The 14498-nt window shown below is 43.7% G+C and overlaps 2 protein-coding genes across 4 annotated transcripts in view; both read left to right on the forward strand.

Moving 5' to 3' along the window:
- The first annotated feature begins 332 nt into the window (after positions 1–332).
- ZNF671 (zinc finger protein 671) overlaps positions 333–14498 on the forward strand; it is a 57931-nt gene continuing 43765 nt past the window's right edge. Inside the window, exons 1-3 of one of the 3 annotated variants that reach the window (XM_072825072.1) lie at positions 333–670; positions 3667–3792; positions 6218–6307. In XM_072825072.1, the coding sequence (XP_072681173.1) occupies positions 3729–3792; positions 6218–6307 (154 nt within the window). In that variant the 5' untranslated portion in view covers positions 333–670; positions 3667–3728. Of the gene's footprint in view, positions 671–1319; positions 1471–3666; positions 3793–6217; positions 6308–14498 lie in introns of those variants that run through there. The other 2 variants (XM_072825081.1, XM_072825136.1) reach the window with 2 other exon arrangements.
- ZNF256 (zinc finger protein 256) lies at positions 6314–10876 on the forward strand. The gene is given in 7 exon segments (XM_072827333.1): positions 6314–6830; positions 7026–7083; positions 7086–7351; positions 7353–7406; positions 7408–7747; positions 7750–8049; positions 8052–10876. Coding segments are annotated over 7 exon segments (1431 nt in total). The 5' UTR covers positions 6314–6497; the 3' UTR covers positions 8132–10876.

The raw sequence follows: 14498 nt of genomic DNA on the forward strand, positions 1-14498 counted from the left end.
CGTTTCCTCTACCAGTGGACACATTTTGTGACTAACTGGAAAATTTTGTGCATTTGAATCTGTATCCTTTGGGAGCATCTGAGAGAATGTTTAGCTTCCTAGAGCATGCTGTGCTTCATGGACTTTAACAAGTCTCCAAACAGGTGCTCGGTTGCAACCAGACACCCCAGAAATCTGAGTATGCGTCCCCTTTAAGAAGGAGCTGAGTCCATCCTCAGTTCTGAGCCCCAGAGCCCTCGCGGCGGAGCTGGGGCTTTTGGATTGGAGGTGAGGTACGAGCGCCCTGACGTATAGCTCTGTGGCTCTGTCAGAACTACATTGTCCAGAAAGCTCTGCGACGAGGGGCGGGACTCTCCCCAAATCGGCTTTTCTGTTAGAGGTAAAACGCCAGCGCTGGACTTCCGGTGTGTTTCTAGTAGTCAATCATTTTGGCTTCACTGAAGTGCTGTCAGCCTAGTCGGGGATCCGGAACGCTGGGTGGGGACCAAGGTGACGACACTGAGAAGGTGCGAGGGGAGGCGCTGTCCCCGTCGCACAGACAGGGGTCCACGGCTTGGCGACGCCGCCCGGGCTGCGCCTCACGGGGGCCGGGACAGGGACCCCCCAGCCCGGGTGTCCGCTCTGCCCAACAAGTCCGATAGCGGTGGCCGCTCCCAGGACCCCCGCGCAGGTAAACGCTGGTCCCCCGGGCCCTCCCCGCGCCGCCGTCCACCTTCCCCTCCCCGCCGTCCGCCCTCCCCTCCCCGCCGTCCGCCCTCCCCTCCCCGCCGTCCGCCCTCCCCTCCTCGCCGTCCCCCCTCCCCTCCCCGCCGTCCCCCCTCCCCTCCCCGCCGTCCCCCTCCCAGACCCTCAAGGCCCAAGCGCGGGGCGTCTCTGCAGCCCCTGCGGCTCTTGCCCGGGTGCCCCGGAGAGGGAGGCGCTGGTGGGCGGGAGCGGGCTGCAGGGGAGGGGAGCTTGGTTAGGGGCGGTTCTGTCCCCTGAGGTTGAGCAGCTAGCCTGAAGTCACCTGTCTCCATATCAGGGCCAGGCAGGGGTATAGGGAGACCGGAGTCCGTCAAGCCCTGCCACGGACTAATTCCTCTAAGGCTGTCCTCTTTCCACATCTCCTACCTGCAAAAGCAGCTGTACGCCCACAGGGAAGTGGAGGGTTTCTCAGTCCCTCACCTCGAACCACAAGTTATATGGATTGTGGTGCGGTGGGGCTTAGTGCTATTCATTCAATCCTTGGGTCTAGGGATCCCAAACGTAGGGTTCTAAGTCTATGCCAGGGGTTTCTGGCAGTCACTGTAAACAGGGGTGGAAGGTTATCCCTAGAATTGATACCAGGATGTGGAAATTCTTTGAGGTAATAATGTAATGTTCAGAATGTTCAGGAAACTACAAGTCTGTCTTTCAGGTGGTAACAAGGAGTAGGGGGTTAGGAGTCAGGACTGCAATGGCTGCCTGAAAATTTGAGTGTCTACTCTGGAGGTAATGGGAAATTTGTATCAGAAGAGGGAGGGATCTTACCAAGGTCGTAACAAGCTCTATCTGGGTGCAAAGTAGGCAAAAACTGGGCTTGAGGAGGAAGAAGGAAGATCAGGGTGGAGGCTGCTGCCAAAGTCCAGCTGAATGTTAATAAACCAGAGTCATAGCTTAGATGTGGTTGGATTCTGTACTTGTGTTATTAATGGGGCAACTAGATTTTCTGATGTGAAGGCTGAGGGTGTGAAACAAGATTCAGAGATAGTTTTTGGTTTTAGAAGTAGGAATGAAAACATTGTCTACCATGAGGAACTATAGGAGTAGTATTCACCAGGAGCTGTGTTTTGACCCTGCTAAGAGTCAGAAATATTTTAGATAGCAATAAGTGGACGTATTTCAGTTTGCAGCTAAAACCATAGGTATGAAATGTGGCGTGTGGTTCAGGATGAACACAAAATGTAGTGGCTATTGTGTGGACACAGTGAATGAATGTGGGTCACATTTAGAAGAGATGATCTTCACGTTATGGTGGTAAAGACATTAAGGGGCCATGAAGGGGGGAGGGTGAAGGCAAAGGCCTGGGTCTCTGGCATGGATACCTGGCTGATGGTATCAAGTTTTACAAACACAGGTGAAAAAAAAAAAAAAGGAAAAAAAAAAAACACAGGTGAAGGAGACAAGTGGTTATCAGTGGGGGTAAAAGGATGGGAAAGAGGTGGAGGGGCCTTAGAGATAGTGTTGTCTGGCAGGGGGCCAAGGCTTCCAGGAGAAGAGTAGACATGAGCTGGATACAGAGACAGAGAATAATGAGGTAAGATCTCCAGTTAGAATAGGTGCTTATTCACCACTCCATATATACACCAGGGTTTTGGTGGGACTTTGGTGGGACTTGTGGTGTTCCATTCATCTTGAACAGTTAAGTCAGGAGCACATGTGGTCATCTGGAAGAGTCACTAGACCTGGAGTGGGCCCCCAGTGGGCTAGGCTTTGAAAGAGGGTTAGGTGGACAAAGGCTATGACTTTTGAGGGGACAGCAAGTAGAGCACAGAAGTAGAAGAGGGCCATGGTTTGTGAGAGCCGCATGTGGTTCTGTGTGGCATGAGTCTGAGCCAAGGAATGGAACCAGGCAGAGAGATCTTCATAGGTTTTGGTGCTGTGACCACTAGTGGAAGCCATGGGGTGTCAGAGATAATACTGGATCTTTTTGAATATGTCAAACATAATATGGATGCCATCTACCAAGTTGTAGCTAGCATAGGCCTAAAACTAAGGCCCATTATGGGTGCCCTTAATGTGTGGTGAAAATGGGATGGCTGCTTTGACATGAGTGCAAGTTCCCCTCCCCACTCTGCTCCTGCAGGTAACCTCTCCTAACACCACCTTTTTTTCCCCCTCTCAAACACCACCTTTTTATCAAGGAGACCAGAGCGGTTCCAGTTTATCCCTTTGTAGAGGGTTTCAGTTCCCTGCCAATCTGTGGATTATGTAACAAGCCAATCATATCTTCCTATAGGAACCAAGTTAAACATTTCTTGATACTACAAAGCTTACATCAAAGCTTCTTTTCTGGAGTACAACCTCCATGTGGCCGTGTGTAGCATAGCATGTCTTCCTCTCCCATGCTGTGAATAAGTGTGCTTAATGAATTGCTATCGATCTCATCTGGTCAGTGTCAGATATCAGATGTTTGGTCATCTCTATAACTGTAGGATGGAAATTCCACCCTCACCAGTGGGATGAAGAGATGCTGAATAAAACACAAATAATATGTGGAGAGTCCAGGGACATGGCCTGGTCCCATGGAGTGGGGAGTGAGGTAGTGGTGGCCATGGACATGTGGCTGTGGTATCCAGAGATGTACCCTCTAAAGAATGATATGTATTTGGAGAGAGAGTATACCTGATGGCTCTAGGACCTGGTATTGAGACCTTGGCCATAACAGGGTAGTATGAGCATCTGGATCCCTCTGTGCCAGGCCTACTGCTTAGATACATATTTGTCCACCTGCCTCTTGTTACTATTGTCTGGACCCCATGATTAATGAACCCATGAAGACACAATGGTACTGGTGGTGCCAGGACATAGTTTCTCCTCTGAGTTGGGGAGCTTGGAGGGAGGGTGGGCTTGGGGTAGATGTGGGGGGAAGGGATTGGGCTCCTCAGAAGTGGACTGTTTGTGGTTCATCTGTCACCATCCTGACAGGGGACTGTGACTTTGAGGACGTGGCTGTGTACTTTTCCTGGGAGGAATGGAGTCTCCTTGATATGGCTCAGAGATGCTTGCACCACAATGTGATGCTGGAGAACTTGGCACTTATAACCTTCCTGGGTAAGGCCCTCAAACCTACCCCTGTGTCCTGAAATACTTTTTGCCCTTCCTCTTTCCTGAAGGACATCTGTGTTCTTACGTCAGGACCATGGGCATTGCTTCCTTCTTTAGTGTCCTGGGTAGGTGCTGTGGCTGGTTGAGCAGAGATGTGGGCACTGCCCTCGTGTTCTTGAGCAGCCCCAGCACCTGCTTCTCTGCAGATTTTCAGGGAAGGGTACAGGGTCAGGAGTCTCACAGTCATCCTCATAACTCCTACGTTGCTTGCCCTCCCATTGGACAGGTTTATCTGGATCCAAGGCCCCTATGTGCCACAGGCCTACTTCCTTCATCTAGCGGACATTTATTCATGTCTATCTGTGCCAGGTATTGCCATTACTGAAATAGTCGCTACTTATATGGATCAGAATGCTTTCAAGACTCTCCTCTGAAGTTCTCTTTGTAATAGTTTTCTTTCCTGCAGGATATCATATACTTAGTTGTTTTGGAACAGTCATGTGTGCCCTTCTGTCTTGTCTTTAACTGAATACTTGTATCACCCAAATCCCATTCAGTTGCTTATGTTGGGGGTAGGTTAGAGAGCCCCTGATGCTTTTAGAGTGGAAATGAATTATCTTCGTTCATTCTGCTATAACGAACCAACATGGTTGGGTGGTTAAACATATATTTATTTCTCATACTTCTGGAGGCTAGGAAGTCCAGATCAAGGCACCAACATGGTGTAGTTCTGGTGAGGGCCCTGTTCTGGTTCATAGCTGCTATGTTCTCTCTGTTTCCTTACGTAGTGAAAGGGGCTAGGGAGCTCTCTGGGGTCTCATTTATAGGGGCACTAATCTCATTCATGAGGGCTCTACCATCATGACCTAATCTCTTCCCAGAGGCCCCACCACCTAATGCCATCACATTGAGGGTTAGAATTCAACAAGAATTTGTGGGGCGGGGGGCACAGACTTTCCACCTCTAGCTCCTAAAGTTGATATCCTTCTCACATGCAAAATACATTCATCCCATTCTAACAGCCCCCAAACCTTAATTCGTTCTAGCATCAAATCTAAATTCTAAAGTCTTATCTAAATCAGATGTGGGTGAAACTTGAGGTATGATTTACCCTGCAATACATTCTTTTCCAGCTGTGAACACATATAACCAAATAAGTTACGTGTTTCTAAAATGCAGTGGTGGAAAATGTCTACATTTTCATGTCAAAAGGAGAAATTGGAGGGAAGAAGGAGTGACAGGTACCAAGTAAATCCAAACATGCAGGCAAATTTCATTAAATCTTAAGCCTCAAGAATAATCCTCTATGGTTCAGTGGTATGCCATCCAGGCCAACGAGCAGCAGCCCCACCTCCAAGGCTCTCCTAGGCAGCAGTCCTGCCTCTGATGAGGTCCTAGATTGGGTTCTTATGGCTACAGCTTTTCCCAAGCTGGAATCATGAGCTAGTGACTCTACCAGTGTTGAGTCCAGGCCCTACTGCTCTGAATATTGCCCCTCTCACTCTGCTGAGCACACTGTGGCTCTCAGCAGGGTCCCCATATCTGAGGACCCCATAGGGACCTCCTGACCTGCCCGAACCAGAGACAGTGAGAGAGCTCTATGGGGTCACTTCTACAAAGACACTAATCTCTTTCATGATGACTTCGCTTTCATGATCTAATTACCCACTAAGGGCTCCCAGCTCCTAATACCATCACATCAAGGGCTAAGATTTCAACATGAGAATTTTGTAGGGACACAAACATTGAGTCCATGGCATGAATACAGTCACAGCACGATGTGCTCAATGGGAACCTGGCCCTGGGAGAGACACAATGTCAGAGCTGTATTCAAATCCTATCAGAAACCTATTCTGTTTGGTATTGGTGGTGCTAAAGACAATGGTGGCCAAATCTCATTAGTGCCTTTCCCATTCTTGACACTGACAACTTGTCATCTCTGCTGCTTGTCACTTCTACTTTTCCAGCTCGGGGTTATTCCCTGTGTTGGTGAACTCCACATCTCATGCTCTCCTTACATCAGCCTCCACGTGCTGTGTCATGATATATGTGCATATTCTGAGGCAACCATTGAATACCAGCTGCTCTGTTGCAGTCATGTGTTCTTGGGCCTGAACACACTCTTCTACATAACACACCCATGGCAGCAGAAGATAAGATCTACTGAATGTTGTTTGTAGAGGAAAAAGTAGAGGCCATGGTTCTTCTTCCTATATTGCACCCTATGGAGTATCTTTTACCTTGTGGGGCCTCCCACTCCTGTGATGTTTAGAGGCCCAGTTCTGCTAAGTAACCCATCTGCAATCTGTACCCAACTCTTTGGTCCTCAAAACAATCCCACTGATTCATTCCTGGGTTTGTCAGGTAATTTTCCAGAGGTTTCCCTTTCTCACCAGTCAGTGTGTACTTCACTAGTGTTTCTTTTCTTCAGGTTGCTGGTGTGGAGTGGAGGATAAGGCTGCATCTTCTCAGCAGTGCATTTCTGCAAGAGTATTGTCACCAGGCAGGACTTCCCAAGCAGGTATGTCTCCCCAGATGTACCTCTGTGAGATATGTGGACCCATCTTGAGAGACATTTTGCCCTTGGTTGAGCACCAGGAAACACATCCGGAGCAGAAACTGCACATGGGGCATGTGGATGATTTCCTGTCACTACAAACCTTCATCAGCACCATAAGCAGCAGATCAGAGATAAATAGTTCAGGAGCAACATGAGTAGAGCCTCGCTTTTGGAGAACTGCAAATTCCATGTGTTAGCGAAGCCCTTTACTTGTGAAGAAATTAGGAAGGATTTCCTGGTCAGCCTGGGCTTTCTCCAGCAAAAGGTCACTCATACTAGAGAGAAGTCAAACAGTGGAACTGAGTGTGTGGTGGCCTTCCACAGTGTAAAATATCATTATAACAGGGAAGACATCCTGAAAACTTTTAGCCCCCCAAACACCTTTATTCAGCACCAGCAAGTCCTCATGAGGGAAAAATGTTACAGGTGTGGTGAGTGTGGGAAATCCTTTAGCAAAAGCTGTAGTCTCCATAACTATTTGAGAGTTCATACTAGAGGGACGCCTGGGTGGCTCAGCAGTTGAGTGTCTGCCTTTGGCCCAGGGCATGATTCTGGGATTTGGGATCGAGTCCCACATCAGGCTCTGTGGAGGAAGCCTGTTTCTCCCTCTGCCTGTGTCTCTGCCTCTCTCCCTGTGTCTCTCATGAATAAATAAATAAAATCTTTACAAAAAAAAGAGAGAGTTCATACTAGAGAAAAGCCTTATAAGTTTGGGGAATGTGGGAAATCCTTTAGGCAAATTCTGGCCTCATTCAACACCAGAGAGTTCACACTGGACTAAGTCCTCATGAATGTGATAAATGTGGAAAATTATTTAGCAAGAAGTACAACCTCATTATGCATCAGAAAGCTCACACTGGTGAAAAGCCATATGATTGCAGTGAATGTGGGAAATTTTATAGCTACAAATCTTACCTCATTACTCACCAGAGAATTCATACTGGAATAAGACCTTATGAGTGCAGTGAATGTGGGAAATCATTTAGCCACAGCTCTAGTCTCATTTAAACACCAGAGAATTCACACTGGAGAAAGGCCTTATGAGTGTGAGAAGTGTGGAAAAATCCTTTAGCCAGAGCTCTCACCTAATTAAACACTGGGGAGTTCATGCTGAAGAAAGATCTTATGAGTGCAGAGAATGTGGAAAATTCTTTATCTCTAGGTACTGTTTCTTTCAACATCAAAGAGTTCACACTTGTGTAAGACCTCACAAATGTGATGAGTGTGGAAAATTATTTACCAACCTGTCCAACCTCATTAAACACCAGAGAGTTCACATTGGAGATAGACCATTTGAGTGTAATGAATGTGGGAAGTCTTTTAGCTGCAAATCCTACCTCATTACACACTGGAGAATTCACACTGGAGCAAGGCCTTATGATTGTGGAGAATGTGGGAAATCATTAACCATAGCTCCATGCTCCTTCAACACCGGAGAGTTCACACTAGGGAAAGGCCTTATGAGTGTAGTGAATGTGGGAAATCCTTTAGCCATAGATCTAGCCTTATCAGACACAAGAGAAGTCACACTGTAGAAAGGCCTTATGAATGTAGTGAGTGTCAGAAATCCTTTATCAGCAGCTCTAGCCTCATTAAACACCGAATAGTTCATACTGGAGAAAGGCCTTATGAATGCCGTGAATGTGGGAAATCCTTTAGCCAGAGCTCCAACCTCATTAATCATCAGTGAGTTCACACTAGAGAATTTATGGGTGCAGTGAATGTGGGAAATCATTTACCTTCAACTCTAATCTCCTAAAACATCAAAATGTCCACAAAGAATAAAATCCTTTCCATAATACAGCTAAGTCTGTAAAAGACTGCATTGTGCCCCCTCAAAATTCATATGTTCAAGTCCTACTCCCCAATGTAAATATTTTTAGGTGTGGCTTTTACTAAGATAAAAGAGGTAATAAAGATGGGGGCCTAATTCAGTGTGACTGTCGTCCTTATAAGAAGAAAAGGTATTAGAAGGTGTACTCTTGCACACTTTCTCTTTGTCTGTCTCCCCAAGAACAGAAGACAGACTATTTAATAAGACAGTTGTCTGTAAGCAAGGAAGGGTGACCTCACTACAGACCAATTCTGATGGTCTTGGAGTTCTAACCTCTAGAAGTGTAAGAAAGTAAATTTCTGTTGTTTAAGCCAAGTAGTCTGGTATTTTGTTATGGCAGCCTGAGAGGGGACAAAGATACAAAGTACCACATTATATTGTGTGTTCACTGCACTGATAGGTAACCATGAATAACCCCCAGAACATATAAAACAAGATAAAATAATTAAGAAGTCACAAATTTTAGAATTACTTTGCTTTTTTTAAAATTTTTTTATTTTTATTTATTTATGATAGTCACACAGAGAGAGAGAGAGAGAGGCAGAGACATAGGCAGAGGGAGAAGCAGGCTCCATGCACCGGGAGCCCGACGTGGGATTCGATCCCGGGTCTCCAGGATCGTGCCCTGGGCCAAAGGCAGGCACTAAACCACTGCACCACCCAGGGATCCCTTACTTTGCTTTTTTAACAGCTTTATTGAAGTATAATCAATTCCTGTTATTCATGATAGTTATGTTTTAGAAAGTCACTGTGAACACTGAATTAGTGAATACAGAACCACTGTTCCTGGGAAAATCAGGGATTAGGTTCCCAAGAGCCTCTAGTCACACTTTCATCAGTCAATACATAACATTGAAAAAAAATAAAAAAATACATAACATTGTTTTACATGTGTTTCTGTTTAAACGCAACTCACTTGCTGTATATTGTTGATTGAATATTATTGAACTCATGGCCAATAGCACTGTAACTTGTGCCTGGCCCATCCTTAAGCCTGACATGTAGTTTCTTTCAGGCATTTTCCTTGTGCTTAAGAACACTAAACAGGACTTAAGCACTAGGCGTAGGGGCCATGTGCAACACAAGATCATGAACAAAAACCACAAGCATGGCAATAATTAGATCAGGAGAAGAACACTTGTTTTCAGTATGAAATGAGAAGGCAGAGTGTGGCCTTGTAGACCTCATGCACATTGGGTGACTCAGTTTTTGTGGCCCTGTGTGTGTCTATGAGTGAATGCAAAAATGTGGGCTGATTTTATGGTTTCAATTTTTAGAAGATAGGCAAATTTATAAATACAAAATCCATGAAAAATGAGCATTGACTACATAGGTATCTTGTCATAAATTATGTATATTTAAAGCATTCAGTTTATGTTTGTGCTTTGATACATTCTTAAACTCATTATAAAACTTCCTTCTTGGCCTTCTTAATCTGTTCTTAAACTTTTACCATTTCATAGTCATTCTTTTTTTTAAAGATTTTATTTATTCATTCATGAGAGACAGAGAGGCAGAGACATAGGCAGAGGGAGAAGCAGACTCCTAATGGGGAGCCTGATGCAGGACTTGATCCTGGGACCCTGGGATCACAACCTGAGTCAAAGGCAGATGCTCAACCACTGAGCCACCCAGGTGCCCAATTTCATAGTCATTCTTATTTCCTCTGTTGCTATGCACATTGCTATGTTGTGTTGCTTCTAATCTTGACATCTCGTCTCTTATTGCACAATCTGCGGAACACATTTTCAAGTTCAGACAGCTCTTTGATAACCTCAACAACTTGCTCAAACAAAAATATTTGAACCATAATAAAACATTCTCAATGCCCAGTTTTTCTCTTGTCTAAAAATGTATTTGTTCTTTATGGGAAATTCATTGCCATCAGGTTCCAAAGTGTATTTATTACTTTAGTAGTTCTGTCTCATAATTCTCTTTCAACCTACAGCTAATGCTTTCATCTTTTTTATTCTTATTTATTCCTTGGAGTTCCTAAATCATTTGTTCATGAGCATTTCTCACATTCTGGATTTGTCTCTTTTTGCATATCTGATGCAATTTAGTTACCCTTCCCCTATATTTTCTGTATACTAGGTATTAATGAGATAGATCATAGACCTGTGATCCCAGGTAAGTATGTTGGTGAAACACCTGGAAACTCACAGTGTCTGTTTTTGCTAGAATATCTCATCTCAGTCTGGAAACCCAAACATTTCAGATACCATATGCCCCAGGTATATGACAAATGTGGGCTGCTTACACTGTAGCACAGCCTAGAGAAACATACATCCCAGCATTTCTCTGTGATAGGTATGTGGAACTGACAAACCTGTGGATGTCCCTTAGAGTCTGAGGACAGGTATGGCATTCTGACACTCCTCAACACAGCTTGGATCCACTTACACATATATCACCCTGTCCACAGAAAACAAGTGTGACAGATATGAGACACAACCTGCATTTGCAAAACACCAGGGTCCCATGGTGAAAAAGGAGGTACTGACACTACAGCAGATATGGCCATAAGAACACACATGTACTACATACAAACGTGAGATAAGCATGTGATAAAGATTTGCCCAAATTAATATCTGAGATACACATACAGTCATATAGTCACACAGTATCCATCCATGGATTGCACGTGACAAGGCAGAAACAGTGTGGCTTGGAGATAACAACCTTCCCTATCATCCCTGCAGGTTTGATGATATGCTGATGGAAGTGAGAACAAATGCTGGTGAAATCATTATCATGAACCAAATGATGAACCTATCTACCCTTCCAAATGTAACCTCCTTCCCCTGGATAATCCCTCTCACTGTCTTGCATGACTTTCCTTTCCTAGACAACCATTTGTTTATTTCAGTATAGTTTGCCTTTTCTACAATTTTATAACAGTTGAATTTTTATTTTTTGTGATGCAGTTTCTTTCCTGCCACATAATTATCTTGAGATATTCTGTATGCATATGATGTATAAATAGTTTAGGTTTTTTTTTTTGCTTGTTTTTATGTGTTTTTCTTCTACCAAGTAATATTCCTAAATTTTATTTATTTGTTTATTTTGTAGAGAGAGAGTGCAAGTCAGGGCAGGGGAGGAATAGGGGAGAGGGAGAGATCTTTTTTTTAAAAGACTTCATCTAGAGAGTGAGCATGCAGAGCATGCACGAGGTGAGGGTTTGGAGGGGTGAAATGGGGTGGGGGAGTGGGGCTGAGGGAGAGGGACAAGCAGACTCCTTACTGAGTGTGGAGCTCAATGTAGAGCTCAATCTCATGACCCTGAGATCATGACCTGAGTGGAAATCAAGAGTCAGAGGATCAATCCACTGAGCTACCCAGGCTCCCCTCCCCTGAGTGATATATTTTTTTAAATATTTTATTTATTTATTCATGACAGACAGAGAGAGAAAGAGGCAGAGACACAGGCAGAGGGAGAAGCAGGCTCCATGCAGGGAGCCTGATGTGGGACTCGATCCCCGGTCTCCAGGATCACATCTTGGGCTGAAGGTGGCCCTAAACCACTGGGCCACCGGGGCTGCCCCCCTGAGTGATATTTTATTGTATGTATAGAACACAATCTGTTTTTACATTCATCTGTTAATTAACATGTAGTTATTTCTGTATTTTTGGCTGATAATGTTGCCACAGACATTTATATTAAGTCTTTTTATGGCAATTTGTTTCATCTCCTTAAGACCTGAGAGTATAATGACTCAGTGAGTGTATCTATTGTTAAGGAACTACCAAACTGTGTTTTTAAGGTGGCTAAACAATTTTACAGTCCTACAGTCCCAGTGGTGCTTGAGAATTTCAGTTTCTAGATTCTCACCAATAATTGGTTTAATCAGTCCTTTTAATTTTCATCATTTTTGTTTCTTGAATCCCTTTGGTGGGGGGAAAGGAAGCACCGTGCCTTGTAGCCTTCTTTGGCTTTAAGATAAACTTTTCCTCAATTAGAAATAGAACTAATATAACCAGAGGCTTGGAAGATGGCCATGGCCTGCACTGAGAGTAGGAAGTTCTCTCCTCCTACAGTAGGAAAGGACTCTTCAGATGGCCTCGGTTGTGTGCAAGTAGTCCTGCCATTCAGGACACATGATCGAACAGACTCCTTGGAATTGAAGATCGTGCTGGTGAGAAAATGTCCAGTGTTTGGTTCCTAGCAACCCATAGCCAGAGAATCACAATGAATGCCCCTGGCTCTCTGGAGGATGCCCATACCATCTGCAGTCCAGATTTCTACATCATTTGAAACAACTCCTGTTGTGTCACTATGCCCAGAAAAACAGAATGGTCGAGGGCAGCCCGGGTGGCTCAGCGGTTTAGCGCTGCCTTCAGCCCAGGGCGTGATCCTGGAGACCTGGGATCGAGTCCCATGTTGGGTTCCCTGCATGGAGCCTGCTTCTCCCTCTGCCTGTGTCTCTGCCTCTCTCTCTCTCTCTCTGTGTGTCTCTCATGAATAAATAAATAAAATCTTAAAAAAAAAAAAAAAAGAATGGTTAAATGTGAGGCATCAAATTTCCCTACATCCAGAACAGCCTTGCTGTATTTGATTATAAGATAGAATTATAATATAAGATACATTATACTGTATACATCCTGGTTATAACCAAGATTTAGCTGGATCAGAATTGGAGAACACAAGTGGGCTGCATAAGCAGGTAGTTGAGACCCCACCACAGTAGTGATAATTCTGTCCAATGACTATTCTTGATGTTTTACACAGCCAGCTGGCGGGGGAGGGTGCAGGGAAAACCTGAGCTTTGTTTCTGCATTCATCATTGTCATAGACTGAATTATGTTCCCCACTCCAAATTCATCTGTTGAAGCCCTATTCTTCAGTGTGATGGTATTTGAAAATGGAACCTTTGGGAAATAGAGTTAAATGAGGTTGAGAGTGTAAAGTCCTCATGATGGGATTAATGTCATTATAAGAGATCCTAGCGAACTTACTCTCTCCTGTCTTTTCTTCTCTCTCTCCCTCCCCCTCTCTCCTTATTTTAACTAGTCCATACATGTACATTGTTCAGCATATTTTCTTTCACCTGCTGTATAATTGAGGCTGAGAACACACTTATTAATTGGTAGATTTCTACAGAAATATTTTGTCTCAGATGTACTGTGAAATTTCCTTATGCTCTTTTTCTATGTATCTTAACTGCTGAATTCATTCTCTTCAAACCCTGTTTAAATGAATCTGATTTATGATCGTGTGATGCAAAATGACCAGTGCTATTAGGATGTTATTCCATACACCTGATTCTCACTTCCATGGTTAAATCTTTGATTAATTAAGAGTCATTCTTCTTCCCCCAAATTTAATGTGTTTTACTTTTTAAAAATTGATTTAATGTAAACAAGAACTGTTTCAAAAAACAAAGAGCGTTCTCATTTCAATTAATCTCATTATGAATAGTAATCATGACTTTTAAAAAATAATATTTATTTATTTATTGATGATAAGCAGAGAGAGAGAGAGAGAGAGAGGCAGATGGGAAGCAGGCTCCATCCAGGGAGCCCAGTGCAGGACTCGATCCTGGGATTCCGGATCACGCCCTGGGCGGAAGGCAGGCGCTGAACCACTGAGCCACCCAGGAATCCCCATAATCATGACTTTTCTAAATGGATTTAGGATTACCTGGTTTTATTTATTTATTGTTTTAAAGATTTTACTTTATTTATTAATGAGAGGCACAGAGAAAGAGAGAGAGAGGCAGAGACACAGGCAGTGGGAGAAGCAGGCCCCATGCAGGGAGCCTGACATGGGACTAGATCCCCGGCCCCCAGGATCACGCTCCAGGCAGAAGGCAGCGCTAAACTGCTAGGCCACCAGGGCTGCCCGGATTACTTGGGTTTAATGATTTGATCTTATATTCACTTTTTTTTCACATGATGAAAACTTTGGTTCTTAATAGCACTGATATTTGAAAATAACAATGCCATTAGTTTACTAGAAATATAATGGAAAACAGTTTGAATATTTTCAGGTATTTTTTTCTTTAAGTTATAATCAACTAGTGATGTAGAGTCAATAGTTTGTATTTTTAAATATAATCTCTCTTCATAGGAAATGTTTTTAAAAATATTGACTCTTTCATAGGAAATCTTTTTTAAAATACTGCTTTTGTTTTAATGTTTTGAATTAAATACTGTTTTATGATTAGGTAAAATGTTTACATTTGTGAAATGTCAAAGCAATTACAATATTAATTCAGATAATTGTAGCTTCACCATGATCAGTGTCTGCCCCTATACGAAAATATGTCAATAACTTATTTCCTAAAAAAATAAATAATAATAATAACTTATTTCCTAC

This window comes from Canis lupus, chromosome 1, assembly GCF_048164855.1.
Source record: "Canis lupus baileyi chromosome 1, mCanLup2.hap1, whole genome shotgun sequence".
Lineage (NCBI taxonomy): Eukaryota > Metazoa > Chordata > Mammalia > Carnivora > Canidae > Canis > Canis lupus.